The 26,086-nt window shown below is 42.6% G+C and overlaps 4 protein-coding genes across 4 annotated transcripts in view; 1 reads left to right on the top strand and 3 right to left on the bottom strand.

The window, feature by feature from the left end:
• The first annotated feature begins 653 nt into the window (after positions 1-653).
• Positions 654-8,504, top strand: tram2 (translocation associated membrane protein 2). Its single transcript, XM_035143953.1, has 11 exons — positions 654-880; positions 3,381-3,444; positions 3,649-3,758; positions 4,488-4,604; positions 4,698-4,756; positions 5,138-5,222; positions 5,413-5,483; positions 5,633-5,737; positions 6,208-6,351; positions 6,872-7,029; positions 7,737-8,504. The coding sequence occupies exons 1-11, from the start codon at positions 761-763 to the stop codon at positions 7,811-7,813; spliced, it is 1,110 nt and encodes a 369-aa protein (XP_034999844.1). The 5' UTR covers positions 654-760; the 3' UTR covers positions 7,814-8,504.
• Positions 8,505-9,021: 517 nt separating this feature from the next.
• On the bottom strand, positions 9,022-13,550 carry LOC118099112 (EF-hand domain-containing protein 1). Its single transcript, XM_035143391.2, has 9 exons — positions 12,329-13,550; positions 11,601-11,822; positions 11,205-11,492; positions 10,967-11,116; positions 10,608-10,794; positions 10,238-10,464; positions 9,987-10,127; positions 9,425-9,638; positions 9,022-9,223 (listed from the first exon to the last, which is right to left on the bottom strand). Exons 1-9 carry the CDS (start codon positions 12,536-12,538, stop codon positions 9,066-9,068), a joined length of 1,797 nt encoding a protein of 598 aa, XP_034999282.1. The 5' UTR covers positions 12,539-13,550; the 3' UTR covers positions 9,022-9,065.
• Positions 13,551-13,652: 102 nt separating this feature from the next.
• On the bottom strand, positions 13,653-17,432 carry efhc1 (EF-hand domain (C-terminal) containing 1). Its single transcript, XM_035143393.2, has 10 exons — positions 17,219-17,432; positions 16,525-16,746; positions 16,160-16,447; positions 15,921-16,070; positions 15,562-15,748; positions 15,112-15,338; positions 14,878-15,018; positions 14,286-14,499; positions 13,936-14,076; positions 13,653-13,797 (listed from the first exon to the last, which is right to left on the bottom strand). The coding sequence occupies exons 1-10, from the start codon at positions 17,282-17,284 to the stop codon at positions 13,754-13,756; spliced, it is 1,680 nt and encodes a 559-aa protein (XP_034999284.1). The 5' UTR covers positions 17,285-17,432; the 3' UTR covers positions 13,653-13,753.
• A 1,937-nt stretch (positions 17,433-19,369) lies between these two features.
• Positions 19,370-26,086, bottom strand: part of LOC118099659 (protein eva-1 homolog C) — a 65,884-nt gene continuing 59,167 nt past the window's right edge. Inside the window, exons 6-8 of the mRNA XM_035144362.2 lie at positions 24,066-24,200; positions 21,493-21,702; positions 19,370-20,027 (exon numbers count right to left, since the gene is read on the bottom strand). Of these exons, the coding sequence (XP_035000253.2) occupies positions 19,648-20,027; positions 21,493-21,702; positions 24,066-24,200 (725 nt within the window). The 3' untranslated portion in view covers positions 19,370-19,647. The remainder of the gene's footprint in view (positions 20,028-21,492; positions 21,703-24,065; positions 24,201-26,086) is intronic.

Below are 26,086 nucleotides of genomic sequence, written 5' to 3'. Positions count from 1 at the left end.
ACAGAGATGAAATGTTTTATTTAATCACAAAACCGCACAATCTCCACATTGGGTTTTGTCTTATTCCCAAAACAAGAAGAGAAGATAAAATACATCTTTATTAAATATATCATTTATTATTTATATGTTTAACTTTTTCAATGTTAAGTTTCAATGCTGTGAGCACAACAAACCAATTCGGTTCACGTAGAAATGTCAGAGATGATTGTGTATCACATAAAATCAAAGTAGTGCAAGCAGAACGTGTTTCTGCTGACCTCTAGTGGTTGAAGTTGACGTTGCTTTGCAGCAGTAGGAATGTTCTCCTGAAGGATGGAGGTTGCTACAGACTCATAGTTTCAACTAAAAAGTTAAAAGTAAAAGGCATTTTCTGAAAGACTCGAACTGAGCATAACAATAAATCAACTTTCTGGGAAACAAACAGAAGAAAATGTGGAATGTACACGAAAAATATGACCATTAAATAAATAAATGTAGAAATGAATAAGTAAATGTAGAAAGACCGAAATAAATGAATGAATGAAGAAATATACATTTTCATTACAAGCTGTATGTATTTCTTCATGTATTTATTTCCACCTGTATCATTCGTGCACTTCACAGGAACACATCTCACACAGAAGGTATTTAGGGCACTGGCCCTTTAAGAGGACGCGCGTGCGCACGGCGTAGAGAAAGTTAACTCCTGAACTTCGCAGCTCGAGATTTTCTTGGTGAGATTAATAAAGAAGCAGCAGGAAAAGACGCTGCGGCGGCGGACATGGCTTTCCGCAGGAGGAACAAGAGCTACCCCTTCTTCAGCCAGGAGTTCCTCATCCAGAACCACGCGGACATCGTGTTCACTCTGGTCATTTTCATTCTCATTGGACTGATGTTCGAGGTGAGCCCAACTTCTTCTTCCTCTTCTTCTTCCTCTTCTTCTTCTTCTTCTCCTTCTTCTCCTCCATCGGGTCACTCAGATGTTTTCAGAGGTTTTCGAACTCCTCCTGCTCCTTCACACGCGAAACCAGGTCAGTGAGGAACCAGAGGGCTTTTGGGTTTGGTTTGTGAAAAAGTTCACTGGAAGAAATGTGCATCAGTGCTGTCGGACATGTTTAATGCTTCCTCACTTTTTATCCACCCAGTAAAGTTGAGAATGGGAGGATTGAGGCTGAGTGAGAGAGAGAGAGAGGCTGCAGGAAACTTCAGGGTTTCAACCTGGAACTTTACTTTTCTACTTTCTTGTGTTGTTTGTTTATGGTTTAACCTCAATGGACGTTTCTTGAATCCATGCATACTTGTTTAAAACCTCTTTTCTCAGCACATACATCCTCTAACGCTTCATGATGTAACTTCCTTCTCTCTTTGAATCACCTGTTTTACCCTCGCTCTTCCTCCACTTTCCAGTAAAGTCAATCCGCTGCAGCAATTTTTTTTTTGCATCCAAATTGTGTCAGAAACCACGTACAGCCGGCTTTAGGTAGGACGGGAATTTCAAATTAAAAGCCTCGCTGTGGTTAAATTGGAGTTGTAGCACACGTCCGTGATTTAGGGTTTTATTTTGAAAGGGCAAATCGGAAAGGGTGTGGTTATGGTCGCTAGCTCGACTCTGGTAGTTAACTGCCACGTCTCAATCTCTGAGCTGCTGCTGGAGGCTCAGCTGATACTCACACATACATACATATATATGCATATATACACATTCTATACACACACACATACATATACACATACATATATACACATTATATATATATATATACACACATACACACACATTCTATATACACACATACATACACACACACATTCTATATGCACACATATATACACATATATACACAAATATATACATATATACACATTGTATATAGACAAATATATGCACATTCTATACACACACACACACACACACACACACATATATATATATATATATATATATATATATATATATATATATATATATATATATATATATATATATATATACACACACACACAACTTCTATATAAACAAACACACTCACAAACATATACCTACACACACAGACATATACACATTTTATATACATATACACACACACACGTGTATATATATATATATATATATATACACATATCGACACACATACATACATACATCGATATACATTTACATATACGCACTCATATACATACATGCACCAGCGCACGCACATAGACACACACTCGCACACACGTGTGTGTATATATATATATATATATATATGTGTACACACACACACACTGTCTGACTCAATCCGGTGTTTGAATAAACAGTTTCACATACGTGTGAACAGAAACCTTCAGGCTCCACAGTCTCACTTCAGAGCCTGAAGTGAGACTGGTAGTGATCACACAGCTGCTCGGCTGAAACGAATACGAAGGAGGGGATTTCCTTCATTTTTCTTGGTTTGGGGGAGAAGAAGCTGCAGCTGGTTTTCAGTCTGACGTTTTGGTGTTGACAGTTCAAGCGTGTGGCCGCGGTGCTCAAGGGACGACTGGTGACTGTGGTGCTCAAACAGGGACCAGGCCACCAACAGGGTCCCATGTGGTTCTGATGCAGTGTGTGTATATGTATATATATATACTATATATTACAGAAAGCTATCCAAGGCAAAAAGTTGTAAATCAAAATAAAAATCGACATTTGGAAAAGAGACGGGGCACAAAAGTTGTAATGAAGAAACTACGATGCTTGTAGTATTGAAACCATTAAATGACAGATCCCTAACAATTTTGTACATTTTTTAAAACAGCTTAAATAATGAATCCCCCTAAATAAAATATGCAGATCATTTTCTCACTCCAGCCTATTTAATGTGAGATCTGTGGATTGAAAGACTGTTTTACAGGCAAATGAAGAAGAAATCAAATCTTTAAAAAGTCTTTGCGAATTTCCTTTTGAAAACCTCGTCAGACCTTCAACAGTCCCAGAAATGATCTGAGAAGTGAAACTTTGCTGAGCTTCTCACGGTTCACTGCCACATTCGACCCTTTGAGACGAGGCCACAGGGCGACGCCGCTTTACTTCGAGAGTTTGAGGAAACACGCTCTAATGCCTCGTGTCTTCGAGGGGGATACTTCACATGAAATATTTTGGAAGCTCTGTCACAGCCTCCACATCCCAGGTCCACACAAGCTGCATCATGCTGACATATTTTTTAGCGGCACCCCTCAGGGAGTTCACCTCCCAGTGGCTAATTACAATACCAGGGGATGAGGAGGAGGATTGACTGACAGTATTACAAACATTATATATTCTGATAAGCTTGGATTCTTAATGTCTGTCCCCCCACACACACACACATACACACATGCATGGGACTTGTTGTGGTCTTACTCGTACGCTGCTGATTACCATCTCGTCTCATTTGCAGGCTACAGCGAAGACGGCCATACTGTTCATTCAGCCTCAGTACAATGTCACCACACTGTCACCAGGTACGCACTGCAATTTAACACTTTATTATTCAGTTCATTCCCAGCAGATGATCTATTTGGCCTCAGTTTCACTTCTGCATGTTGCCATTATTCTGTTTACTGCTGTCAAAGTGCGATTACAAACACGCCTCACGTTGCACCAGGATGTTTCACACGCCTCTGACTGCAAACATGCTGTGTGTGTGTTTGTGTGTGTGTGTTTAGAGGGAGAGGTGACGCTGTACCACTACGGATGGAAGGACTCTGCCACCATCCTTTTCTACTTCTTCATCGCCATCATACTCCATGCCGTAGTGCAGGAGTATCTTCTGGATGTAAGTACGTGGTCAGTGTGCTACATTGCATCGAGGAATCGGAGGAGTCGTACAGATCGCACACACTCATGGATATTAGTCCCCAAATATACCAGTTTTTCTTTATTCAAGATCCATAAATGAGTTCCCCGGGAAATCTGTGAAAAAGTAGGAAAAAATACATTGTCCAAGAAAGTTTTCCTTTGTCTGGATCAGCAAAATTCAATAGGATCTCTGCTGGCCCGAGTTTCAAGCTTCCCCCAAGTTTCATGCAAATCTGTTTTGTAGTTTTTGTGTAAACAGACAAATAAACAAATGCACAGGACATATGAAGACAAAGTGAGTCTACGAACACCAGGAAATGAGTCGTTTCCCTCTTACGGTGTTTCATACAAATGCAATTAAGATAATACAAGACTCACTTAAAACCGAAGAAAATTCTTTAACCTTATTGGGCATCGCACCAGGAGCAGTATGAGCACTGTGAGTACAGAGACAGGAAGAGACGGTAGCATTTGATCCATCCGACTAAACAAGCCCCTGTGTCATTGTGTAGAAATAGGCCAGTAGGTTTTATTTTAGCTCCATCACTATGGTTTCCAGAGAGTCTTGAAAGGAACACCTCTTCAGCGACAGCCACAAATAGCACCTGCAGTCCAAGTTATTTGTATCGCTGCGGCTCTTCCTCCAGTTCGGACCCGATCCAGCCGCATTTACGTGATCTGTCGTTTTTTGTTGTCCGTGCTGCAGAAGGTGAACCGCCGTCTCCACCTCTCCAAGAGCAAGAACACCAAGTTCAACGAGTCGGGTCAACTGTGTGTGTTTCACCTGGTGTCCAGCGTATGGAGCCTTTACGTTCTCGTAACAGTAAGTGAGATTTTACTCTTATTGTTCAGGATATGTGATTGTTTAAACTCTGAGCAGACACAGTGATGACGTGTCTCTAATGTCTCCACACAGGAAGGATATGTCCTGCATCCCAGCAGCCTTTGGGAGAACTATCCCCATGTACACCTCAGGTATGACCCATGTGTTCCTCTACCACTGTCAGTGTCATATTAGCAAAATAACATGGTTTGTAGATTATGTTTTTTTCTCATCAAAATACATATAACGTACAGTAACATACTTTTAGATGTTTCACTAATGAATCACTACAAAGTTAACCCACACAATGTGAATTTTGGGACCACGAGGCCTCAGTAGCTTTGGTCGACCTCCGTTAGTTTGTATCTTATCATCATTTCCTCTGTAGCAGATTAAACTAAAGGCAGCAACTTTTTATGCTGGATTGTTTGGCATTTAACCAGTTTCTATAAAGATTTATATTCTTGTCAGTTGCCTTTAACTTCTGCTGCTTTCTCCCTCTCTCTCTATCTCCGTCTGTATCTGTGGTCCAGGTTTCAGGTGAAGTTTTTCTACCTCACTCAGCTGGCCTACTGGCTCCATGCCCTGCCGGAGCTCTACTTCCAGAAAGTACGGAAGGTCAGTGAGGGGATCCTGGGAACTGGAGGAGTTAAGGGAGTGTGACCAGAGAACATGAGTGTGTGTGTGTGTGTGTGTGTGTGGCTGTGTCGGTCTGTGTGTGTCCCACATTTGTGTGATTTGGATGGAGAATGAGAAACAACAAAAGGCTTGTACGTTTCGTGAATAAACACAGTTTTTGTTTTTTCAGGAGGAGATTTCCCGCCAGCTGCAGTACATCTGCCTGTATCTGCTGCACATCTCTGCAGCCTATTTGTTAAAGTAAGCATCCGACGGAAGGACTTTATTTTAAAATCCTGTAAACTCAAAGTCCGGCCAAGAAATACTTCTACACTTGTTTTTCCAAAATGAGTTCCTCAGCTCCTCCTTGCTCCTCGGCCCTGACTGCATCGCTCTTGTTTCCTGTGTAGTTTGAGTCGTGTGGGTCTGGTCCTGCTCTTCCTCCAGTACGTGTCAGAACTGGGCTTCCACATCGCCAGACTCTTCTATTTCACTGATGAGAACCATCAGAAAATGTAAGTAACCTCAACACTGTCACTTTTTTCCAAAAATCCAGGTCTAATAAATTTGACATGACACAGAATCAGTATGAATTGATTCGAATACAACCCCCGGGCACAAGTGAGATGAGGTTGAATACTTGAGGTTGCTCTGCTTGTCTGTGGTGCCTCCTCTGCTGCCTCACTTGTGTTGAAAGCAAACACACAATCCCTACTGCGGGTTTTATTTTTCCACTGTAACTCAACCCTCAGAATAAAATACTTGAACTACAGACTGTTGATATTTCCTTATCACAAACACTGAACTCTTCAACCTCTCGAAGAAATTGTCCTCCCCAAGCAGCTGTATCACATGTTTTTAGTGTTTTCCACCTTTTAACAGTGCATTTTATTGTTGCCTTGTTTGGTTTGAGGGTCGTCAGAGTTGATTATCTCAGCACCTTAAATCTTTTTATTGATTGTGTCTCTGTGTGTGTTGTTTTCAGGTTTGACCTGTGGGCGGTCAGCTTTGTGTTTACACGGATGGCCACTCTGACCCTGATGTTCCTGGCAGTTGGCTTTGGTTTGGCTCGTGCTGAGAGCCAGGGGCTGGACTGGGAGATGGGAAACTTCAACACTGTGCTGATTAGGTAAAGCCACAACGTGGGCAGACAGAAAAACACTGTGTCCTACATTTGTGGATAATGATTCATTTTGTGGCACAGCCGTTACTTTTTACAGCTGTCATAACAACTAAATAGCAAAAAAACACCTATAAAAGAAAGTGTTGACGTTTTTATGTTATTTTATCGTTTTACAACATAAAAACAACACAATTTGAAGCTCAGGGACAGAAAATATATGATCTCCACGAACCATTAAATTAGGTTTAATAAGTCATTATTATGATGTGATATTCAGAACATTGATTATGGAAATCTCTTAAACTGTAACTCTTAAACTTAAAGGGTTCAAACAGTGGTCTAGATCTAACCGTGTTACCAGGAGTCGGCTACTGTAAAACCCTGAGAAATTAAGGAATTCAGACCTTGATCCAATAACACATGTCAAGGCAAGAGAGTAATTTCATTAATGTGCAATGTCAGGCCCATTTCCCCCCCAAACCCCACACACAATTGCGCTAATCTTCTTGCCTTGGGGCCCCGACAGGATGACTGTTCTACTGCTGGTGTGTTTGACCCAATCCTGGCTACTCTGGAAGTTTATCCGCTTCCAGCTGAGGCGCTGGAGGGAGTTCAGACACGAACAGGCCGTCCGCAAGAAGGCAGCCCCAAAACAACCCCTACGGACAGTGAAGAGAGACTCACGTGAGTACAGGCACCTGGTCAAACATGTTTCATCACACACTGATGAACTCACATGATGAATAGCTGCAGTGGAGGCAAGGGGACAGCCGTTTCACAACATTAGTTTTCAGGAATGTGATTTGTCACGATTCCTTCTTAAAGCAACACTGTGTAACTTTCTGAGCAACAGCGCCCCCTGCAGCCAGCGGAGCTCTGACTGCCTAGTCCCACTCACTGAACTGAAGCACAACCGAATGGTGGATATTACCCATAATCCCCGGCTTCCTGAACCAGAAGAAGAACTGCTGCTGTAACAAATCCACCAAACTCTGTTAAGAATGCTTCATATTTTAAAAGTTAACTGCTGAATATTGGAGATAAATGCTGGTTTTGAATGATTTCAAAGTCTTTTTAACTGATCTACAGTTCAGCTTTACTCTTCAACTTGCTGGACCTGATTCTGACAATTAACGCTGCGACTATCAGTCAGTTACACACTTTACACAGGACATCATACCTGCTCAAAAGGTTACATAGAGCAAGAACAGAGTGGGAATGAAAGCGACACCATCCTCTCTGTTCCAAGTTAGTGAACCATCAAACTAATTATGAAGCCGCTGTTTTAAGGGGAAAAAGTTGCATAACGATGCTTTAAAACACAGTTTTTGTCCAGATCACAGTATATGTTCTGCATTAACACCCTCTCGCCTCACTTCTCTCTCTGCTAGTTGGTCACCATGAAAACGGAGTTCTTAAAGCGGAGAACGGAGCCTCTCCTCGGACCAAAAAACTCAAATCCACCTAAGAAAACGCACAGACTGGCCTGAACAGCAGCCTTAGCCCAGGCTAAGGTTTTCTCAACAGCAAAACAGGGGAACTGGTGGCCGGTGGCCACGGGGCTCCTGGTTGACTACGTCCTGAGATGTTACAGGGACTCAGTCGCTTGAATGCTGGAAAATGGAAACCAAGGAAATCTCTTTGAGCCCAAAAGACATTTACTCTTCTCATCATATCAGTATTTTCATACATCCACGCAGCCTGCTCCCCCTTCCTAAGGAACACCACTGTGTGCATAAAAGTGAATGCAGTAAATGGCACACAAGTTACTGTGTGTGTCAGTGATGAATGTGTCCGTGCATTTCCTCATACATAAGTACTGTATTGGTTGTAGTGTTTGCAGCTCTTCCCATTGAGCCGGCTTTGCTTGTTTTCTGGTCTGATCCATTGGAGCAGAATGAATTGTTACTGATGATATGCTATGATATGAGCTTACTGTATGCCGGCTGTAGCGTTATCCCTTAACCAAGCCAAGAGAAGGGATTCTGGCCAAACAATGATGTTCACCTATAGGCTCCTCCCAATGATTTACATCTGTCACTGGTCACTTAATAGATATGTATCGAGTATGTATGTTGGATATTACCGCATGCCATTCCATGTTTTGTTTTTTTGTTAATTACTTTATTAAATAATGCAATTTTCTCAAATAAGATAAAGACTTGTCTATGTTTCTATTTCATTGTGTACGCAACACGCATCTGTCCGGAACATGGAACGTTTGCTGTCTTCCATGTGACCTCACACACATTGTTATATTGAGTCGTAAAACAAAAAATATAAATGGTACGGACGGACAACCCGAAAACGTAGTGCCTCCGGCCACTGGCTTTAAAAACAACGGTATGCACATCTACCTGTGCAACTTCCTGGGTGCTATTGCGTTCATGGGAATGTGATGGAGCGGACGTATGTGCACATGCCTACATATGCACACGCATGCACACGCATTCACACATGTACACACACTATACCTACAAGTTCTCATGCTTCCAAACAGTGGATACATATAACACCCACACAGACAAATGAGAATACAGTACATAAACAACCGTCCAAGGATATTCATAATCATATAGTGTATCCATAGATATGTAGAGATTTTATTAGATAATTTATTCAAATAAAACTGCTGCATTCACACAGAAGGACAGGCAGAATAAAATCATGAGTCACCTTGACGCTCAGACAAATAATAATAGAAATGATTAGCTGACTGTTTAACCATCTTGGTCACCTGGCTGGTTATTCGCTGCCCCTTCACCCAGCTTCTGACGCACAGAGTCCAGCGTCTGAGAAGGGATCTGGCTTGATATGGACTCCAGGTATGTAAGGACGTATTGGTCGGCATCGGTCAGCAGAAAGCGGTGGCCGAAAACTAAAGTAACAGACACGACAAAGAAGAGAAAGATGACATTAGCTGAGCTTTCGCTCTTTGGTATTGATCCCCATCAAACTTGGGACCATCGTACTGGTTGAGCTACACATCTCCTGTTGATGCTGTAGTATCTGAGTAAGCATTCCTTTTGTAAACCCATTTGCAACAACGCTAATAAATGTAGGCCGCTGTGATCCTCACCCTCCACAGTGGCTCCAATAGCAAAGTCTGCAGGTGAGTAGAACTCCAGATTCTCCAGATTAGAGCCCGGCTTGGGGATGCGTGTCTTTTCCAGGAACTTGCCACTGATCATACCTGAGTTGCGAGCGGGCTTCTCATAAATGCTGATCATGTCGTTGGACAGGTAGTAGGTCAGAATGAAACACCGGGATTCGTCTACGGGATACTTTGACTTCTGGAATGTCAGTAACATAGGGGAAGCTTCAGTGTTTCACAGAACCTGTACACACAATATGGTGTAATAGAGTGTGTAATGTAAACAAGTCAAGTTAGGTATGCAGTCCCACCTTGTGAGAAAGAGAAAGCCAATGCAGGTTTTTAAATGTGATTGGGAAAATTACAACCAACAGGAAGGTAATGTAGAGTTGCTAGTATGGGCTAAATATGGTCTAAGTCAATTCTGGTTTTGAATTTTGTCTGGTTAATCAGTAAAATGTGTTTCCAGGGTTACATTTCCCTGGGTCATTTTTTGATTCCTGGATTAGACCAAGTGGCACAAACCGATTCCCTGATGTTTACTCACCAGTGTGGCACTGTAGCGCAACTCTTTGAGGTTGTTCTCCAGCATCTTCATCACATTCTTCCTCGGAGGCTTGGGAACCAGAGACAAACAATTCTGGAGAGAATCTTCAAGTGAACCAAAGCCATTGTAGGGAGGAACGTACTGTGGATGTGGACAACATGGACATGAGACTGTTATGGACGAGAGCAAATAGCTACCACAACACAAGTCAGATTACATGGTCTTCAGTTTTGTGAAAGAAAACAACTCACCCTCTTCCTGTTGTGATACATGTCAACCTTCTTTGGTACTTTAATGGGTTTCATCTCCATGTCAGGGTGGTTGGTCTGGAAATACTCTTTAGTGAAGCCATCGCAGTCATAGAGCAAGAAGGAACGGGCCAGCAGCTTCACTGTTTGACCCACCTGGAAGTCTTTGGGTGAGAAGTACTCGTCCACCTCATGCTTTGAGACCTCCAGCACACAGCTGGGGAAGGGCCCTGAAAGGAAATAAGACAAGAACAATTATGTAGTGACCAAATAATGAAAATGCCAATAATAATAATAATTTTGCTGGAAAATTTGTTGTCATCAACTGAATGTTTCTTTTAGAAATTGCATTTTCCATAACTTTGCATCTTACGTGGTTTGAGTTGCTTGGGCAGCCTCTGTCGGTGCATCACGACCGGGAAGGGATCACGACCGCTGTTTTGTTCATGGACCTCTCTGATCTCCACTGTGTCGTCTGCAAGGTAATAGTGGATGATAACGGTCCTGGTTTCCCTGTACAGACGGTGATGGTCATCCCACAGGGCGAAGAAACACAGCACCTGAACAGAGAGAAGTTAAGAGACTGAAACTAGACCTTGTTCATTGCAGCTCATGTTTTCTGAGGCGTTTGAATAGATGTTACTGTACTAGATGTTCTGTGTTGGTAGCTGGCCAAGGTTAGAGTTTGTAATAGTTACTCAGGGAGTTTGGAGCAGAGGGAATTTACTTTACCTTGCCGTCCATAGTGAGAAACTGGTGTGTGGGGTCGAATTCTGAGGGCGTGATGTGGCAAGGCTGAGGGATTATTTGTCCTTTGGTGTAAGGGTCAACTTGCATCGGCTGAGGGTCGTTCAAAGCAATTCCCTCACTTTCAAAGAATTCCTGTTTACAGGGACAGAGATTATTTTCAAAAACTGACAGTTACATATTAAATATACAGAAAAATAACGAGCATTCGAACAGGTTGTACCTTTGTAAACTCATCACAGTGTGTGATGCGGTACTTGACCCCATACACAGCCAGGTCTATGCCAAGGTTGAGGTCTTTATAATGGTAATGGTCTCCACGTTCATTCTTGGGCACACGCTGCCGTTTCAGCCGTTTCCCCTGCAGTAACCCAGAGTTCTTCACTCTGGGCTCATAGAGGAGCATGCTGTCATCCTCTAGGTAGTAGTATATCATCACAGGGCGCACGCGGTACACCTCGTCAGGTGAAAACAGGACGTCCTCCTTAAAGTGTGCATAGAAGCGCAGCACCTACAACACAAAAGGTTGGTGAACAGACAAACAACGGATTGATTAGACAGGTAACGAAGCAACAAAAAACATCCAACACTATTCTGAGTCTTCAAAGTTGGACCTTACCTTCTTGTCTAAGGCCACGTGAGATGGTACAAACCCTTCAGGTGGGATCTGGTAAAGGGATCCAAACCTCACGTCCGGTGTCATCAAGGTCAACTTGTTGATCTTCTGCTGGATCAGCTGCTCTGACCGAAGAGGATCCTGTCCGATGTCATCACCGGGGCGATGGGGCAGAGGGAAGCCGTTCTTGTAGTGGAGAGTCTGTGCTCGATGGAAGGCAGACTTCTGCAGGGAAAGATCATTGACAAGAACATGGATTAGATCTTTTCAATCTGATAAGTATACATAAATCAATTCAAGAATCCAATTAAATTGCTGTCCAATTAATTTTGTATGTGATCCTATTGTTACAATTCATACAACAGCACTTTACTACATAAAGACCTGTCTGACACACAACCTAGGAGTGGACAGAAAAATACTAGTAAAAGATAAATAATTGGATTATATTATTTCTTATGTTTAATAGAAAACGTCACTACTTGACGAGACCTCAACAGAGATTTTTATCTTGGTAATTTGGATAGAAAATTTAAATAAAAAAATCTGCTTAAACTGGAGAAATGCAGAAAGTACATTAGTATCACAGCAAGTAAACTGTAAATATTATATAACTTCAGTTTGGCTAACCGTTGTGAAACGTTTAACCCTTCGGTTATGTAAACTTAAATACATTTTAAATCAAGATAGCTAGTTACACATTAAGTAATTAGCATAAAAATTGTACTTACCGTGACATCTCGAAAAGTGTTTCCAGGTAAGAACGGTAATCCGTGGCTGTTCCAGTACCAAGACATCGCTCCAAATAAACTTTTCACTGTGTTCGTATTCTTTGTTTCTTCAGCTCTACAACCTGTTAAACAACATGATTTATACTTGACGTTTATTGGAACCGAATGATCACAATTGAGGCCATAGAAGTTAATTGCATAGTCAGACATGACAGTATGGTGATCGTAGGCAATACTATAGTATTGTCTCCGATTTGTATATATATTTGCTATGTCTATTATTCATGTTTAGGCAATATTTGGAAATGAGACTGTAACTAACAAGATCTATGGATGGGTTTCAAAAAAATAAAGTAAGAAATTATCTTTTTTTCCCCCCCATCATCCATATGGCCCGAGTTAATAGTCAGTCCTGTCTGTAGGAGCAGCTTATGGATGTTTGAAATCATTTATTTTAAAAATACCTTTTCCCTCTGGCCAAAAAGTGAATGCAGGTTTGTACCCAAATGTGTTTTTCTGCTTCAAAATGCCTTCTTCTTTTTTGAGGTTTGTTAGCGGGTGGCAACCAACATGAAGGTGCTATTCCATCAAAGCTCACCTGTATTTCACAGGTATAAAGGAGGGGTCCGACATTCTAGACTTTAATAATTGCCCACAAAGGTTTTCCTTTACATTCCATTTGTCCTTCACATTGTAGCCACTGCATGATGCCTTTGATCTCTGACAGTCATGTTTTCGAAAAAACCTGATCTGACTCTGTTTGATCATTGGAATCTGAAGGAGACAGGATTGGACGAAAGATTTTAGTCTGACCTAGATAACTCTGATTCACATTACAACACAGTAGATAGCCAAAGAAGAAGAAGAAGAAGAAGAAGTGCTTAACCAACAGGATCTTAAGAAGGTGATAGGGAAAGCACTTATTCAAATCCGTTGTTCTGGTAACTTGACTGAGGAGGACAAGAGAGGAAGAGCAAGGACGAAATCAGCTCATCCTGGAATTCTTGAGGGAAGGGAAAGTTCAAGGGGCACGTGATGACATCAGCGATACTCAGCAGTAACTGCTGCTTTGCAGCGATGCTTCCGCAAGTAATGATGCTACAGCGCACCCTTGGACGAGAGCTTGTGTGCATCGTGTACAAACCGTGCACCTTTACGTTGGTTGCAACCCGCTAATAAACTGAACAAAGTAGTCTTCTTCTACTTTGTTCAGTTTATTGTTGAAGTGATCAACCAATATTGCACAGGCTTGACTAACCCTCACACTGTGGAGTTTGCACAAGTTGTCAGATTTCATTAGACAAATACCTCTTCACGTATTGCATCCAGTTTTATATATTTATTGTGTAATGAAGTACTCTTCAAAGGTTTTGATTCATATTCCTGTGGACAGATTTATTGAGCAGGGAACAACACTGAGGGCATCTAGCCTTCACTGGCATCACGAGGCATCTCCTCTACTTCATCACCTGATTTAAAAAAAAGAAAGAAGTTAGGGCTTAATTTGCTGAATATTGTATTAGTGCATTTAAAGAAGGCGACACTGAGTATCACTGACAAACAATTTAATAGAGATGATTTGCTGACTGTTTAACCATCTTGGTCACCTGGCTGGTTATTCTCTGCCCCTTCACCCAGCTTCTGACGCACAGAGTCCAGCGTCTGAGAAGGGATCTGGCTTGATATGGACTCCAGGTATGTAAGGACGTATTGGTCGGCATCGGTCAGCAGAAAGCGGTGGCCGAAAACTAAAGTAACAGACACGACAAAGAAGAGAAAGATGACATTAGCTGAGCTTTCGCTCTTTGGTATTGATCCCCATCAAACTTGGGGCCATCATACTGGTTGTAATAATGAGCTACACATCTCCTGTTGATGCTGTAGTATCTGAGTAAGCATTCCTTTTGTAAACCCATTTGCAACAACGCTAATAAATGGAGGCCGCTGTGATCCTCACCCTCCACAGTGGCTCCAATAGCAAAGTCTGCAGGTGAGTAGAACTCAGGATCATCCACAGTAGAGCCCGGCTTGGGGATGCGCGTCTTTTCCAGGAACTTGCCACTGATGATCCCCGAGTTGCGAGTGGGCTTCTCAAAAATACTGATCATGTCGTTGGACAGGAAGTAGGACATAACAAAATGTCGGCCTTCGTCTGATGGATTCTGTGAGTCCTGGAATGTCAATAACATAGGGACAGCTTAACCAAACAGAGCAATGATCTGTTTTAATAATAATGATAACTAATCATTTGCATTTCAGGACCTGAGGAACGCAGGTAGCGTTTAGGCTCATAGGGTACAATTATATCTGTGATCTAAGTAGGAGCAAGCCCAGGTAGGATTTTAAATGTAATAAGTAAAATTACAGCTAACAGGCAGCTAGTGTAGTGTTTCCTTGTATGTGCGTAAGATGGTCTTGGCTCCCTCCTTACTGGCAATGGCTTTGAATCTTGTCTGGTTAATCAATAAAATGTGTTTCCTGAGTTACACTTCTTGGGTCATTTTTCTCCATCCTGGATTAGACCAAGCGGCACAAAACTGTCGACTCACCATTGTGGCACCGTAGCGCAACACTTTGAGGTTGTTCTCCAGCATCTTCATCACATTCTTTCTCGGAGGCTCTGGAATCAGAGACAAACAATTCTGGAGAGAATCTTCAAGTGAACCAAAGCCATTGTAGGGAGGAACCTCCTGTAGATGTGGACGAGAGCAAATAGTTACCACAACACAAGTCAGATTACATGGTCTTCAGTTTTGTGAAAGAAAAGATGAGATATTTCTCACCCTCTTCCTGTCCTGATGCACGTCAACCTTCTTTGGAACTTCAATGGGTTTCATCTCCATGTCAGGGTGGTTGGTCTGGAAATACTCTTTAGTGAAGCCATCGCAGTCATACAGCAAAAAGGGACGACCCAGCAGCTTCACTGTGTGACCCAGCTGGAAGTCTTTGGGTGAGAAGTACTCGTCCACCTCATGCTTTGAGACCTCCAGCACACAGCTGGGGAAGGGCCCTGAAAGGAAATAAGACAAGAACAATTATGTAGTGACCAAATAATGAAAATGCCACCATATAATCATTATTTGTTGTTATTTACTATTTGTTTTCTTTTAAATGTCTTTATCCATACCACTGCAACTGCTTTCTCATACAAATTCAAGCCAGCAGTTCAGTTTAGCTTCAGTTTGAGCAGAAATTGAAACTGCGTTTCCCAGTCTCACGACTTTGCATCTTACGTGGTTTGAGTTGCTTGGGCAGCCTCTGTCGGCGCATCACGACCGGGAAGGGATCACGACCGCTGTTGGGTTCGTGGACCTCTCTGATCTCCACCGTGTCGTCCGCAAGGAAATAGTGGATGGTAACGGTCCTGGTTTCTTTGTACAGTGAGTCAGCGTCATCCCACAGGGCGTAGAAACACAGCACCTGAACAGAGAGAAGTTAAGAGACTGAAACTAGACCTTGCTCATTGCAGCTCATGTTTTCTGAGGCGTTTGAATAGATGTTACTGTACTAGATGTTCTGTGTTGGTAGCTGGCCAAGGTTAGAGTTTGTAATAGTTGCTCAAGGAGTTTGGAGCAGAGGGAATTTACTTTACCTTGCCATCCATAGTGAGAAACTGGTGGTAGGGGTCGAAATCGGAGGGTGTGGTGTGGGAAGGCTCAGGGATTTCGCGCCTTTTGCTGTAAGGGTCAACTGGCATCGGCTGAGGGTCGTTCAAAACAATGCCCTCACTTTCCATGAACTCCTGTTTACAGTGACAGAGATTATTTTCAACAACTGACAGGTTAACTATTAAATATACAGAAAAATAACGAGCATTTGAACAGGTTGTACCTGTGTAAACTCATCACAGTCTGTGATGTGGTACTTGACCCCATACACATCCAGGTCTATGCCAAGGTTGAGGTCTTTATACTGGTAATGTTCTCCACGTTCATTCTTGGGCACACGCTGCCGTTTCAGCCGTTTCCCCTGCGCTAACCCAGAGTTCTCCACTGTGGGCTCATAGAGGAGCATGCTGTCATCCTCTAGGTAGAAGTATATCATCACGGGGCGCACGCGGTACACCTCGTCAGGTGAAAACAGGACGTCCTCCTGAAAGTATGCATAGAAGCGCAGCACCTACAAGACAAAAGTTTGGTGAACAGACAAACAAAAACCATCAAACACTATTCTTAGTCTTCAAAGTTGTACCTTACCTTCTTGTCTAAGGCCACGTGAGCTGGTACGAACTCTTGAGGTGGGATCTTGTAAAGGGATTCAAACCTCACGTCCGGTGTCGTGAAGGTCAGCTTGTTGACCTCCTCCTGGATCAGCTGCTCTGACAGAAGAGGATCCTGTCCGATGCCGACAGTGGGGCGACGGGGCAGAGGGAAGCCGTTCTTGTAGTTGAGAGTCTGTGATCGATGGAAGGCAGACTTCTGCACGGAAAGATCATTGACAAGAACATGGATTAGATCTTTTCAATCTGATAAGTATAAACTCAGGAATCCCATTAAATTGAAGTCAGATTAACATTGTATGTCATCCTATTGTTACAATACACACAACCGGGGAGTGGACAGAAAAATACCGGTATAAATTAAATAATTGGATTGAATTATTTCTAAAACATCTCTAATTGACGACACCAGACAGAGAATTGATTTCAGATTTTAATTCTACTCATTAATTTCCCTCTGTTATTAGACGGCTAAAATTAAAAATGAGCTTAAAGTGGAGCAATGCAGGGAGAACATTAGCATGACAGAAAGTAAACAGTCAATATTATATAACCTTAGTTGGCTAACGTTAGCTGAACCTTAAACCGTTGCGTTATGTAAACTTAAATACATTATAAATAAAGCTAGCTCGTTTCACTTTAAGTCATTCGCGTAACAACCGTATACGTACCGTCACATCCCGGAAAGTGTATCCAGGTAAGAAAGGTAATCCGTGGCTGTTCCAGTTCCAAGACATCGCTCCAAATAAACCTTCCCCGGGTTATAGAACTTGTTCTTCAGCTGTATATGAGGATAAACTATAGAATTTGTAGCTATAACAACAACAAAACAACAACCGCTGCTGCTGCTGCTGCACGACAGCTCCACCGTGCTACTTGTGTGGTCTCCATGGAAACGGGACAACAGTTTAACCCCCCCCCCAAAAACGAAATAAATTACATATATTTTTTAAAAGCTCAAAAATAATAATTAAGAGTAAATGAGATGGAAAAAAATCAATTAAATTAAAGTTAAAAAACAAAATAGTGAGAAATTAAAAACTGATGAAATTATAAAAACCTTAAATAGTCAACTATACATGATTTAAATTTGTATATACTATATATTCAGTTACGACTATAACTGCTAGAATAAATGAAATTACTTTAAACTATTCTCTTTAGGTCGTGCAAATAAATAATTTGGTGATTTTTAAGCTGTACAATTTACACAACCAGTAATGCCTTGAAAGTCCCACCAGGGGGCGAGCAACGCCAATATATCTTCCTAGAAAGAAAAGCAGACAGGTCATAATGTGTATATAAAAGTATAAAAGCTCATGATCAGCTCATTGCATTGTTTTATAACTCTATATAGCTGCGTGAATAAACTCTTCATTATAAGATCGGGTCATTTAAAAATCCCAAATATGATAAAAGACAGAAATGTGACAAAGAGTGGATGAGTTATTTTTGAGCAGTTTATTCCAAGCACAGGAGTCATATTTTGGTCTCACTTCACCAGCTATTGGCACATTTGAATCCCATTCAAGAACTGTCTTTTTTAAAAAATAACCTACATTGAGTGGCAGTCTTGACGTGGATGACCCTAATATGTCCTGTGTGCTCTCAGTTAAAACTCCAACCAAGCTTTTCTTTTTTTCTTTTTTCTTAAATGAAAACTATATTTTTTTTCTATGCTTGAATCCAGGGCAGCACAAACACACAGAGCTGGATTGACAATAGCTTATATTGTGACGATATAACTGGCGACGTGATTTTACGAGGAGCAAATGCTGCAGCGCTCGTTCCTTCTTCAGACGGCCGTGACCAGGCGATCACCACGAGCATCTGTGTAGCACAGGTATCTTTGAGAAGAAGAAGAAGAAGAAGAAGAAGAAAAGAAGAAGGCCAACATCTGACATTCACTATAATCTGTGAGAAAAAATAGTTTCCAACAAATCCACTTGAACAACAATTGGCATATTTACGACATTTTTACATCTGTTGAGACGACAAGTGCAACTTTTGACATTTGAGACATTCAGCTTTTTTACACGTGCTCCACTCCAGCGACAGTTAGACGGGAATACATGTACGACCAGATAAATTTGGTGTTTTTTTTCTCCAATCTATAAAATCATTTGACCAGTTTCCGAGTGATAACAGGAGCTGCACTCTTGAAAAGTAAAGAGAAGGCACTGCAGTGTATATTAAACATCGGGTATCAAAAATAAGGTTAAAATCGCTGAATCATCCTCTTGGAGGCTCTTTATATGACATCTTTAATTTTTCTTTTTTTTAATTTAATGCTGACACAGCTGTTGAAATGGGCCGATCCCCTTCTCAGGAAGCGCAAACATCACTCAAAGAAACACAGAAACACGAGGATTGCATCCCTGAGGTGCCGGACAACCTTCGCCAAGTATAAAAAATAGCTCATAACAAACCATACTTGAGAACAAAATAATACACAACATCAATAAACTATTAAATATCATAAAATATATTTCATAAGGGTTGAGATGGAGTCCCCCCCCCCCTCCAAAAAAAAAAATCTTTTGGTTTTTTTAAGTTCAAAAGGCAGCATGGTTTTTTTCTTTTTTCCCACTGTGGAGAGATTGTCTTACATAGTCCAGTCAGCTGCGTTCATCTTTACGCCGCCTCCTCCATTAAAGTCCACACTTAAATACTGGAGGGTTCTTCTGAGCGTGAAGCCCCAAGTGTCTCTTGCAGCTGCTCTGCGTTCTGCATAGAACAGACCCATCTGAGGCCCCGGTCCTTCAGTCACCATGTAGTCTCTGTGGGCCAGTGTGAAGGCAGCCGACCCCATAAATCCCCCACTTCAAAAAGGCCTGTGGAGGTCACGGGCAAGGCAGTGTAGCCTTTCACCCTCTCTTTCAGCGGAGAGAAGCGGCCAAGAGCTGAGCTTACCATGCAGAGAGCTTATTCTCTTACTAAATGGGGTATAGCTTATGACACCCAGAGGAATATGCCAACCGGCAGCGAGGGAGGGCTTTCTTTCCAGGTCTGCAGTAACCTCCACAGTTGTGTGGCCTCGTCGGGGGCCTCGCCTCCAAGCCAAGTGCGTTCAAGTCATGTGATCTTCCTATGAAAAGCCTCAGTAATACCGGTTGAGGCTCCGTGTCCCGGGGATGTCCGGTTGCCCGTTCATCCAGATCTCCCGGATGATGCGCTCCCTCTCCTCGAGCCGCTGCGCCCTCTCCAGCTCCTCCGCCGACGTGAACACGTTCATGTTGAGCGTGCGCTCGAACCGCCGGTGTCTCCGCGCCGACAGGTCTGAGGTGGTGTCCCAGTCCGAGTCCGAGTCGCTGGAGTCGGACGACGTGTCGGCGGGACGGGGCCGTTTCTTGGCGGGGGGCTGCTTGCGGGGCTTGCAGTCAGTGCGACAGGAGATCTGGACCACCAGCGCGAAGAGCGTGAGGAAGAGGCCCAAACACACGCCGCAGACGAAGAAGAGCGCTGCCCTCTCTGGGTGGTCTGAAAGGGAAGGAGAAGAGGAAAATGAGCGAAGGAAATTCAACATGTAGTGGAGCTCTCACAGAAAACATCAAACATGTAATTGGATCTTTCTGAGCGATGTTGGGTCTCCTTCTTATTTTTCCTCTGACCTGTTCAGCTGATCCGTCATGAAATATTTCACTCATATGTCTCACTCGCTGTAATGAACGCTGGCTGCAGGCTCACAGCTCGTATGACTCACTTCCCTGGCTTGGTGTTTTGGTTTGGTTATGTCTCACAAATCCCGTTAACCGTGGTACATTCTGTACTCCTCCACAAACACATAGTGAGTAAGACCAAGCTGCTTCTCCTCCTCGCCACAATAAAAATCTGTCTTTCATTGCGGTTGTGAAGCAAAATGACCCACATTGCATCAATCACAGATTTAGGTGTGATACTGTGAGGCTGCTGCTGCGTCCTGCAGACTCTCCCTCCAGAGCACCACTCATATAAGGGACTTTCTCATGAATGAATCCAAGCAGCTTCCTGCTCCAGGCTGCGGCCACATTGTGGATCGTGATCATGGACTGTGGTGGCAGCAACTACATTACTTAGATATACAATATGCCTGTACGCACATGTACTACGTTTACTGGCAATACCGCTATCAATACAACACTCATTACTGCTCCCTTCATCTCTGTCATACTTCTTTTGTATAAATACTTTAAACACTGACACACCTCTGCAGCTATGTTCGTCTTTTCTTTTGAATGTTATTCAATATTGTGCTTTGCTGCACGCCGCATCTATTGCACTTCTCTCCGTCCTGCAGGATCCCTCAGTTTCGACTTCTGGTAGTTTCCCCACTGCTCTACTTCACACTGGTATCCCCCCATATACTGTGATCTTCTTAAAAAGTCTAAGGTCATTCTTTAAAAGATTTATACTGGTCGAATATTCCTCAACCTAACATAAAGTGTTATGGCAGCTTACAAATGTGAGAAAACCTTTCCAGCTACAGTAGAATACATTACAGTGTATATACATATAATCATTCAACTGAACGTACTATGGAGTTCACTTCTTATAAACTTTTAATTTGAGTGGGAGGTAATAAATCAGGAAATATCCAAACACCCAAAAATGTTCTGCTTCGCTTTACCAGCTGGCTGAAGCAGGTGACTGATGGTGTGTGTGTGTGTGTGTGTGTGTGTGTGTGTGTGTGTGGTCATTATCTTCTCTCAACATCTGCGTTCCTCTGGCCCACATTTACCCACCACTCGGTCCAACGAGAAAGGAAACAGGGGATTTTATCCAAATAAAAAACGCACCACACACACGAAACCTCTCTGATTTCATTGGCCGAGAAGGAATCAATAATGACAATGATGTTGTAACATTAGATCTTTGCAGCGGAATTTCATCTCTTTCAAAAAAAAGAGGGTCAGAGGTTCGATATCCGTCTCTGTCCATGTCAACACTTTGATTTTGATTTCCCCACCTGATACGTAGGTGTAGGCTGCCAGTGCGTTGCTGATGAGAGCCATGTTGGCGCTGGAGGTGGAGTTGATGATGGGATTCATGTCTCTGGGCCGCAGCACACTTTCCTCTCCTCCTCCTCCTCCTCTTCCTCCTCCTCTTCCTCCTCCTCCTCTCTCGGCGTCTGAAGCCTTCTCCTCGTTGGGGTCCGTCTCCCTGACCTTCTTCTTATCTGTAAAAGCCAACAGAGCAGGAAACTTAAGTAAAATTTTCTAAATGTGATCAAGTATTTGAAATAGAAGATGTTTTTGAAAGGTTTTATTTGTGATACACTCTGAGATCATATTCTGTGGTCCCATGTGCAGTGACACACCACAAGTGTGTTTTCAACTACACGTACAGTCAGATTATGACGGCGCTGCTTTGCTCATTTATGGTAAAGTGAGTGTGTGTTGCCTTTGAGGTATTGTGACTTCAGCGTGCGCACCAGTGACTCATCCACTGTGGTTTTTTAAATTTAAGGCTTCTGTAAAAAGATGGATCACACATAGCGAAACACACACACACACACACACACGTCCACAGAGGGTTGTGTGATTCAGAAGATAACACAACATCCGCTTCTGTTAAACTCATTCTGACTCAGGTCATTAAGGAACAGAGAACCACATGGGAAAAACATGCACTCGGGCAACATTTCAAAATAAATCTCAGAAAACGATCTATTTATGGATGGGAACAACTGTTTCCTCTGCTGGAATTGCACCGCAGCATGACTTCTGGCAGTGTTTACGTGCCGGGCTGTGTTGTGTATTAAAGACTAGAGGAGCTGAGATGAGAGAGGAGGCAAAAGAGGCACAGAATGATTTAATTAAATAAAGAAAATGCCATATTTCTGAGTATAATCGCTCCTAGTTAATCTGACAGAGCTGTTTAGGTGGGACAGAGTAACTTAAGCTCCATGAATGAGCAAAAAAACAACCCTGAAGCTAAGACGTCAAAATAAAGAGCAGCATTCAGGATCGGTGTGTGTTATAGTCATATTTCCATACTTGATTTTTTCTTTTGACCGTGTAGGTGAGCATGCTCCAGTGAACCGTCACACACACCGATGAGCTCTAATTGCAGAGTCTCCGAGGTGTGTCAGGCCCACTTTATCTGATAAATGCAGTTTAGACTGGAAGTGCTCACTGTAAATGTTTCCACCTGGACCCACTGCTGTGCCGCGCACATCGACCAACATTCAACCACAATCCCTCTTTGTAACACGCGTAGAAACGGTCAAACAATCGGTCAGCAGAAAACTCTTACAGAGCTAGAAAACACAAAACAATGGAAATACAGCAGCTGATCGTCCCGTAAAATACTTTTGACACGATAAATCCAGGTGAAATCATTTTTAACGACCAAAAATACTCACTTAAATATTAAATTGCAGTAATTAAGCCTCATGGTAACAATAAAAAAATACTATAAAAGAAGTGCGTTATAGACGTTAGAGGAGCTGGGTATACTAGTTGGCATCATGGCTCCAAAAATAAGGACTTGACTGAAAGAAAACCTGTGGCCAAAGGATCTCTGGGAAACACGGCTGCAGAAACAGTGCAGTAATAAGCAGTGAGCACCAAAGATGGAGTCAATAAAAAGTCAGAATCTCGTGGTTTACAACTTTAACCTCTTTAACCTTTCTAACAGGCGGGTCAGTTTCTACGAAACGATCTTGTCCTGCCGAGCGGTGTTCAGATTCATAAAGTTTTATATTTTGGAAAGAATGAATCTGTGTCTCTGTGTCCCTAAATAAACAAAGAATGAGACAAATCAAATGAGGGGATAGAGACGTGCATCGGGTTTCACCTTCATATGATTCATCCCCCATCGTCCCATCAGACACGGAAACAGGTTTTTCCAGATGAGCTGTAGGTGAAGTGTTCGAAACCAGCGTGCAGGGAGCATTCATGTGTCAGCAGCACACATCTCCTGTCGTAACTCCTCATTCATCCGTCTATCCTCCTAATCAGTACAGTGCCGGTAGCTGAGCAGAGTAATTAGTGTGCTGGACGCAGGCCACCATCCCTCATGAATGAAGCTTTGTTTAACTTTTCCTTCCTTGCTGGCATCTCCCCACTTTTCATTCTTTCATTCCATTGTTCTCGCTCTGTCTTCTCCCTCGTTCTCTCTCTGGGAGCTTGACATTATAACAGACTGATTTAGACTGTGGTCACATGTAAGTGCAATCACTGGGTCTCGGAGAAACGTATATTTTTAAGATCTACGATCATAAATAGCACAGACCAGTGGCTCTGCTCGGATACACATGGAAACAGTTAAACTCGTGTGACATTAAATACACGTACATTTATGCCCGAGCTTGAGACCTGACCCCACTGTTCCTCTTGATGCCTGGGAGGCCTCGTGACTGTTCAGTGTTAACTGCTCTCCATGGGAGGCATTGAGTGTGTGTGTGTGTGTGTGTGTGTGTGTGTGTGTGTGTGTGTGTGTGTGTGTGTGTGTGTGTGTGTGTGTGAGTGTGAGTGTGTGTGTGTGAGTGTGAGAGAGAGAGTGAAAGAAAGCTTGTGTGTTTGTCGTTTTGCTCACCTGGGACAGCGTCAGGGCTTTTGACCGAGCTCCCCTCCGGAGGACCGTCTCCCACTATGTTGGGGTCATGGGCACTTGGGGGAGGGGAGAACACCGGTGGTCTGGGGCTCTGCTCCTGGAGCAACTTCTTTGGGACTTAAAAGAGAGAAATAGATGGAGCGAGGGAGGGGAGGTTGGGAAAGATGGAATCAAAGAAGAGAAGAGACAATTATAAGTATATAAATGAGACAGTTACTTCCACACTAGACCCAAACAATATACTGACAATCAATCAATTTTACAGGCTGCTCTCTTGTGTCTTTTTTGATTAGGTATTTTTTAAATTCCAATTCATTTTTAAAAAGATTGTGGCAGAAATAATGTCTAAGACAAACACTGACATATCAAAACTCTTTTGAAGTGAAACCACATTTGCAAGCAGTTGCTTATTCATGCATTTACCACACACACAGTTCTATGTTATTATCTGTTTGAAGCTGTGTAAGTGGCCACCTAAAAACACATAAGTCCAATATTCACTCTCTTTTTGCTCTGGTGTTGGTCTCCGCCAACTCAAAGAGCAATTAAATGGCTCTTTAACTTCACCAACTAGTCTATAAATCTGTCCCCAGCAGGTAGTGAACAGCGGATTTATCAGAGCCACTAAAAACAGCAACATCTGAAAACTACACAGTTAATATGACGACTGTAACTTCTTTAAATAACTAAAACATTATAGGTCGTATCGCATGTATATGCAACTCAGCCAAAAATGCGTCTGTGTGCAAATTAAACCTGAATTATGGAAAAGGGCAGCAACTAACAACAAATGTCTTTATCGGTTCATCTGCCGTTTACTTTCTCAGCGTTTGAAGAAAATGAAAAATACATTTAGTTGACGTGATCAAAATGATAAAAAATGCTTTTTTAATCTGAACCCAAACAGACACAAGCACATGTTCACATTTAAGAACCCGTGGATTTCTGCCTGGAAAAATTACCCAAGCGTTTGACTGATAATCATTATTTTTGTAGATTAAATGTCGGTTGATGGAGCCAAACACAATGAGTCTGCTAACTCTCATTTAAAGTAATGTGACAGTCAACATTTCACATGCATTATGTCAAATAAATTGAATTTTTAATACAATTTCAATAATTTTATCAGTCGCTCAATTGTAATTGATGCTTAGCAGCTTGTCCTCCTCCCTTGAGTGCTGTAAAGATGAAAGTCAAACTACTTAGACTACATGATGACAGAGGAGTAAGGAGTTATGAAGGAAACGGTTGCGGAATAGCATCGCGGCTGTGATTCACACACTCCCCCTGACCTTGCACTCTTGATTCCCGAAAGCTAAGCTGCCCCCCCCATACACCTCATCCCCCAACCTCACGGTGTCCTGTGAGTCAGGGAGTCGGCGCTCTTTCCCCCCAGACACGAACCCACAATGCAGTGGGCTATTACATTCCTGCCCGCTCACATGTGGTTTTGGAGGCCGGGCCACGCTCCGGTCACCGTGTTTGTCTGCCCTGTTGGATCGGAGGTGATTTACAGCCCAACAGATGACTTTCTGTCCAGCTGTCTGTCTGCCTGCTCTGTTGTTTTCATTTGCTCCAGACAAACAAATATCTGCTGTCTGGTTTCTGGTGACATCACACGCACTAATAGTCCGATTGTGACTTGTGATTTGAGGTTTAGAAAAAAGGACCATTTGTTTAAACACGCGGATCAAATTTCCAGAGACGGACTTTGGCAGAGCTCCAGGAACCAATCAAAGTGCAGGAAGAGGCAGAGCAGAGCTGACAAAGCTCCCGTTCACTGGATAATACTTTTGTCTTGGGACATATTACAAGGGTTTTCCAATTATGAGCAATAACGAGAAGACTCGGAGATTGACAGGAAACATATTCCTATAATATCGCACTTTCATGATGCGCATACGACACCAGCACCTCGTCACCGGCTGGGGTTGCATGAGCGAACGTGACGTGGCAGCTTCCTTTTACACGCACATACTTAAAGATAAAGAAATGATGTTTAT

This window comes from Hippoglossus stenolepis, chromosome 20, assembly GCF_022539355.2.
Source record: "Hippoglossus stenolepis isolate QCI-W04-F060 chromosome 20, HSTE1.2, whole genome shotgun sequence".
Taxonomy (NCBI): domain Eukaryota; kingdom Metazoa; phylum Chordata; class Actinopteri; order Pleuronectiformes; family Pleuronectidae; genus Hippoglossus; species Hippoglossus stenolepis.
Note: the sequence above shows the minus strand (reverse complement) of the source record. Positions and strands in the feature narration are given on the sequence as shown.

What these genes read in the sequence shown, in the direction of transcription:
- efhc1 (XM_035143393.2), bottom strand. Translation starts at nt 17,284, where the DNA reads ATGTCTTGGAACTGGAACAGCCACGGATTACCTTTCTTACCTGGATAC. An exon ending in ACTGTGATGAGTTTACACAG is followed by an intron (nt 16,071 to 16,159) that starts GTACAACCTGTT and finishes CACTGTAAACAG; the next exon opens with GAGTTCATGGAAAGTGAGGG. An exon ending in TGCGCTACGGTGCCACAATG is followed by an intron (nt 14,500 to 14,877) that starts GTGAGTCGACAG and finishes TTGACATTCCAG; the next exon opens with GACTCACAGAATCCATCAGA.
- tram2 (XM_035143953.1), top strand. Translation starts at nt 761, where the DNA reads ATGGCTTTCCGCAGGAGGAACAAGAGCTACCCCTTCTTCAGCCAGGAG. An exon ending in TGTCACCACACTGTCACCAG is followed by an intron (nt 3,445 to 3,648) that starts GTACGCACTGCA and finishes GTGTGTGTTTAG; the next exon opens with AGGGAGAGGTGACGCTGTAC. An exon ending in ACTTCCAGAAAGTACGGAAG is followed by an intron (nt 5,223 to 5,412) that starts GTCAGTGAGGGG and finishes TTGTTTTTTCAG; the next exon opens with GAGGAGATTTCCCGCCAGCT.
- LOC118099112 (XM_035143391.2), bottom strand. Translation starts at nt 12,538, where the DNA reads ATGTCTGACTATGCAATTAACTTCTATGGCCTCAATTGTGATCATTCG. An exon ending in ACACTTTTCGAGATGTCACG is followed by an intron (nt 11,823 to 12,328) that starts GTAAGTACAATT and finishes CTTTCCCTGCAG; the next exon opens with AAGTCTGCCTTCCATCGAGC. An exon ending in TGTATCACAACAGGAAGAGG is followed by an intron (nt 10,128 to 10,237) that starts GTGAGTTGTTTT and finishes CCACATCCACAG; the next exon opens with TACGTTCCTCCCTACAATGG.